We start from the raw sequence: 6,000 nt of genomic DNA on the forward strand, positions 1-6,000 counted from the left end.
CTGCCCCATCCTCGGGCTGAACTGGTACTGTAGTTTGTACATGAATGATCTCTAGGACCTGCTCAACCTGCACTCGCTGCTCAGGAGTGCGAGCGGCGGGAGTCTGTGCCCCTCCCCCGGTCTGGGATGTGGCTGCAGCAAGGGGAAGCAACCCTTCCTGAGCCAGCGTGGTGTACATACTCATAAATTGTGCCAATGTCTCCTGAAGGGCTGGAGTAGTAGTGGTTGTAGGCGTGTCAGGTGCCTAAACTCCGGCTGGATCTGCTGGCGGTACCTCAGCGGCAGCTTGCACAGGTGCTCTGGCTGCACCCCGTGCGTGTCCACGGCCTCTGCCCCGACCCCTGCCTCTGACGGCTGCAGGAGGGGGTGCGGGTGCCTGATCGTTCCGAGTAGCACGTGTCCTCACCATCTTTGAGAGAATAGAAGATAGAAGTTTAGAATCGATGTCAAAAATATCGCACGACAAGGAAATCAATGAAGTGAAGAATTTTCCTAAACAGTTATATAGCCTCTCGTAGATAAGTACAGACGTCTCCATACCGATCATCGAGACTCTAAATAACCAGCTTGTATTCCGTGACTCCTATGAACCTAGAGTTCTGATACCAACTTGTCACGACCCTAGTTCACCAACCGTGAACATGTCATGACGACACCTAGTCTCCGTGACCAGGTAAGCCTAACACTTGCAGAAACATAATAATTGCGGAAAAATAGAATACCATATTTAATTATCTAAAAAGAAATTGTACTGAATGCTGCTCGGCATATACAACTCAATATCTCAAGACTAAAACAATCCCAAAACCCGGAAACTCACGGGAAAACACAGGCTACAGAAATGTATAGTGAGGCTCCAAACTCCAGAATATCTAACAAATGGAAGGAAAGAGAACTAAGTACTAAAGATAGAATAAAGAGGGAGACTCGTCGGCCTGCGGACGCAACAGATCTACCTCGAAGTCTCTGTAGTCCTCCTGCCTCACTGATAGTGCGCCTGAGTAGAGGTACCTGGATCTGCACATGAAAAACATGCGCAGAAGAGGCGTGAGTACACCACAACGGTACTCAGTAAGTGCCAAGCCTAACCTCGGTTGGGTAGTGACGAGGAAGGTCAGGGCCCTACTGAGGTTAAATAAAATATAAAGATGGCAGGATAAAATAAGCAATGAAATTGAGAACCTACAGTAAGAATCTATGCAGGATAATAAGAGTACAATAACGGAAACAATGATGAAAGCAAACTATAAGGACAGTAACCGGGGATCTCTAAGTATCCCGAGGATTTCTTAGTATCCTCGACATGTACTAGGGACCTCTTGGAATCCCGAGGATCTCTCGGTATCCTCAATATATGCCAGGTATCTCTTGGTATCCCGAGGATCTCTTGGTATCCTCAATATATGTGCGGGGGATCTCCCGGGAATCTAACCTGTAGTCCCAAAGTAAATGTGCAGGGGGAATCTCCTGGGAATCTAACCTGTAGTCCCAAAGTAAATGTGCAGGGGGGATCTCCCGAGAATCTAACCCGTAGTCCCAAACTAAATGTGCAGGGGGAATCTCCCGGGAATCTAACCCATAGTCCCAATTTAAAACACAGAGCAGCAACACAAGAATATTAAATTAAACGCTAATTTCGTACCAAGTAAACATTTACTTCTAGCCTAATATGCTTCACGTAATGCAATTCAGGCAATTTAAGCAAATAGGCAATTAAGTCAACTAAACATGCCTTTCTAGACTAGCAACATGCTAAATTCACAAGTAGAATAAAACAAGAAAAAGAACTCAATTGAAATACTTAAGGAAAAACCGGATTTTCAACAATTAGCTCAAGTACGCGCTCGTCACCTCACGTACAGGGCATTTCAATTATCAAATATAGCACATCCTAAGGGGAAAGGTCCCCCACACAAGGTTAGACAAGCCACTTACCTCGAACCGGCTCAAAATCAACTAGAAACCACGCTTTTGCCACGAGTATCCGACTCCAAATGGCCCAAATCTAATCAATTCAATTGCATATCGTAAATATCATCTCAAACAAATGATCCTATGTTTTAATTCAAAGCTAATACGCGAAATTATGGAAAATGACCAAAACGCCCCTCGGGACCACGTCTCGGAATCGGTAAAAATTTATATTCCCAGAAACCTCGCACTCTCACGAGTCTAACCATACAAAAATTATACAATTCCGACATTATTTGGTCCTTTAAATCATCATTTTACATTTTTGAAAGGTTTCACAATTTTCTTCCCAAATTCCCTCTCAAATCACGAATTAAATGATGAATTCAGTATTAGATCAATGTATTCTAGCCAAATCTGAGTTAAAATCACTTACCCCCATGAATTTCTTGAAAAACCTTCGAAAAATCGCAAAAATTTGAGCTCTCTAGGTCAAAATATTAAATAAAATCCAAAACCTCGTATTTATAGGTATCCCTCAGGTTACCAGCTACTGCGGGCCGCACCAAAACTCACGCGGTCCGCGCAAGCCAGTGCGGTCTGCGCAAAGGCAACGTGAGGCCGCACAGGCCTCCCTCTACAGTGATAGGCTGTAGTATTTTGGCCATAACATTTGCTACAGATGTCCAAATTGTGATATCGTTAACTCTCTGAAAACTAGATACGAAGGGCTACAACTTTCGTTTTTGACTCACCTCAAAATTCCTTGTAGATCAAAAGATATGAGCTTCCGAAGTGGGACCAGCGGGAGGGCCCTTCACCGCGGCCGCGCCCCACTTTGTGCGGTCCGCGCGATGCCTACCGCGGCCGTGCCCGCTTTTGTGTGGTCCGCACAGCACTCAACGCGGGTGCACTAATTTTTTTGCGGACCGCGTGAGTGAGTTCTGGGGCCTGCAACCCCTGTAGACCTGCTACAGCTATGATTTTTGCACTATAACATCCCAGAACCTACCCGGAACTCCCGGAACTTCAAACCAATTATACCAACACATCCCATGACATCTCTCAAACTTGATCAACACTTTGGAACGCTTATAACAACATCAAATCACCAATTTCACATAGGATTCAAGCCTAAGAACTCCAAGAATCTCTTAAATTATGTTTTCGATCAAAAACTGTATCAAATCTCGTCCGAATGACCTGAAATTTTGCACACACATCCCAAATGACATGACGGAGCTACTGAAACTTCCGGAATTCTATTCCGACCCTCGGATCAAAATTTCACTATCGGACCGGAAACTTCAAAAATTCAAACTTTGGCATTTCAAGCCTAAATTAGCTCCGGACCTCCAAAACACATTCTGAACATGCTCCCAGCCCCAAATTCACCTAACGGAGCTAACGGAACCGTCGAATTTCCATTCCGAGGCTGTCTCCCCACTGTTCCGACTTCGGTTAACTTTCTAACACTTAAGCTCTCATTTAGGGACTAAGTGTCCCAAAACTCCTCAAAACTCAAAACCGAGCATCCCGACAAATCACATTAGCAGAACTAAACTTGGGGAAAGCAGTTAATAAGGTATCCGAGCATTAATTCTTAAGATGACCGGCCGGGTCGTCACATATATGAATATGGGACTTTAGTTCCCTGTGGTAGTATCTTGTACCCTAATGTAGTGCTCGTATTTGTAATGTAGTGCCCTTTTAACGTAGTCAAATGTAGTGCCCTTTAGCATAGTATCTTTATAGTTATTGAAATTAATCATTTGAGTACCTGTTAAACCCAAAAATATCTCAAAAAAGCTGATAGTTCAAACACAAACTCTCTCCAATTCTAGTCTACAAACGTAAGAAAATAACAATATTTGTCAAACTAAGTATTGTTATATGAATATTTAATAATTAAATCATGTATAGTTATGAAAATTAATTATTTAATTTTATTATAGTCAAAAATAGGCGAGTAACAAACAAAACATATAAAATAATAAAACTAACATATAAAATATTAAACTAAAATATAAAATAAGAAACAAACATATTAAATAATAAAAAAACATATAAAATAATAAACTAACATATAAAATATTTTGTTATTTTTATCCGATTTATATTAGTTATTTACTAAAAGACTAGTAAAATAGATAAATTTATATTTTGGAATAATTAATCTTATTTAGATGTTATTGTTGTACATATATGAATATATGACTTTAGTTCCCTGTAGTGGTATCTTGTGCCCTAATGTAGTGCTCGTATTTATAATGTAGTGCCCTTTTAGCGTAGTCAAATGTAGTTCCCTTTAGCGTAGTATCTTTGTAGTTATTGAAATTAATCATTTAAGTACCTGTTAAACCCAAAAATATCTCAAAAAAGTTGATAGTTCAAACACAAACTCTCTCCAATTCTAGTCAACAAACGTAAGAAAATAACAATATTTGTCAAACTAAGTATTGTTATATGAATATTTAATAATTAAATCATGTATAGTTATGAAAATTAATTATTTAATTTTATTTTAGTCAAAAATAGGCGAGTAACAAACAAACATAAAAAGTAATAAAACTAACATATAAAATAATAAACTAACATATAAAATAATAAACAACCATAAAATAATAAAAAAACATATAAAATAGTAAACTAACATATTAAATATTAAAGTAACATATAAAATAATAAAATAACATATAAAATATAAAATTATAATATAGAAAATGTATCAAGCTAATTAACAATATAGTAAAAATATCGAATAAATTTTAATATTAAAGGTATTGCAATATATTTAAAGATGTTAAGCAATGAAAAAGAAAAATACTTTAATTAATATTATTCAATTTACAATAGTCATCATGGAGGTTCCGTCTGTGCATCCCGGACCTGCCTCGCTAGAGCTACAGTTGCTACAGGCCGAGCATAGGTCTTCGTACATATGGGAGGGGCAGTTATTGGCCCAGACGTTCCGTATTATAAGAGCAGACGATATGTGGGACTTTCTTAGGACCCACCATCTCCATCCCTGTATAGTCAGACGCCTTCAGGATATGGGTTTCTTTAGGATTATTGAGATCAGCCGGTTGCAGTTGGATTGGTTGTTGATCACGGCTTTGATAGAGCGGTGGTGACTAGAGACACACATTTCATTTACCCATTGGCGAGGCTACTATCACGCTTCAGGACGTGGAGGTTCAATATGGGCTGTCGGTTGATGTTCATCCTGTAGTTTTACCGCATGCTATCAGAGATTATACAGGAGTGCAGTACCTGGAGATGTTGCAGTGCTCTCCGGTTTTCAGCCAGCAGATGATGCTGCATTGAGTGGGGCTAGTCGTCTGCAGTTGATGCCTGTCCGGTTGCATCTGGAGGCAATGCATGCGGACATTACGGATGATACACCGGATCTTCATACTAACCGGTACACGAGATTGTTGATGTTGCTTATGTTTGGAGGGGTATTGTTTCCGAACACTTCGGGAAACCTAGTCAGCTTGAGATTTCTTCATCATCCTGAGCGGCTAGATGATTTACTTGGTTACAGTTGGGGTGAAGCTGTTCTTGATTACTTGTACATGCAGATGTGCCGGGTTAGCATGGGCACCCACCGCGACGTTGCCGGATTGTTGCCACTGTTGCAGGTGAAAACATAGTCAATTATTTTTATAATTATAACATACATAGTAAAAATATACCTTAAATTTTGCGTCCAAATTGTATATTAGGTTTGGGCCTGGGGAACGGTTCCTGTAGTTGTAGCCACCTCTACCACCCATCGCTCTGGGTGCACCACCTCCACTGTTTCTCTCTTTAACTAGGAGGTGGGTTGATAGGCGACGATACGGACGCGAGTACGAGGTTCGACATAATCTCCCCTATTGCAGGGATTTGTTGGAGGGCGCGCAGCTAAATGTATACTTAAGTTTACTTGGCCTGGCTTTATATGTGTTGCGTATACTCATGGTTCTTGTTTTTACTTAATAGTTCATTTGGAGGTCATACAGCGACGAGCTAATAGCTGGTTTGCCCGATTATTGCTCAACCGGCCGAATTATGTGGAGCTCTTCTGTCCCGTTGATGTGTCTC

The 6,000-nt window shown here is 40.5% G+C and overlaps 1 protein-coding gene across 1 annotated transcript; it reads left to right on the plus strand.

Annotated features, from left to right (window-relative positions):
• The first annotated feature begins 4,964 nt into the window (after window positions 1–4,964).
• Window positions 4,965–5,567, plus strand: LOC138883657 (protein MAIN-LIKE 2-like). The gene is made up of 2 exons (XM_070164354.1): window positions 4,965–5,041; window positions 5,144–5,567. Exons 1-2 carry the CDS (start codon window positions 4,965–4,967, stop codon window positions 5,565–5,567), a joined length of 501 nt encoding a protein of 166 aa, XP_070020455.1.
• Window positions 5,568–6,000: the final 433 nt, after the last annotated feature.

This window comes from Nicotiana sylvestris, chromosome 12 (genome assembly GCF_000393655.2).
Source record: "Nicotiana sylvestris chromosome 12, ASM39365v2, whole genome shotgun sequence".
NCBI lineage: Eukaryota > Viridiplantae > Streptophyta > Magnoliopsida > Solanales > Solanaceae > Nicotiana > Nicotiana sylvestris.

What these genes read in the sequence shown, in the direction of transcription:
- LOC138883657 (XM_070164354.1), top strand. Translation starts at nt 4,965, where the DNA reads ATGGGTTTCTTTAGGATTATTGAGATCAGCCGGTTGCAGTTGGATTGG. An exon ending in ACGGCTTTGATAGAGCGGTG is followed by an intron (nt 5,042 to 5,143) that starts GTGACTAGAGAC and finishes TTCATCCTGTAG; the next exon opens with TTTTACCGCATGCTATCAGA.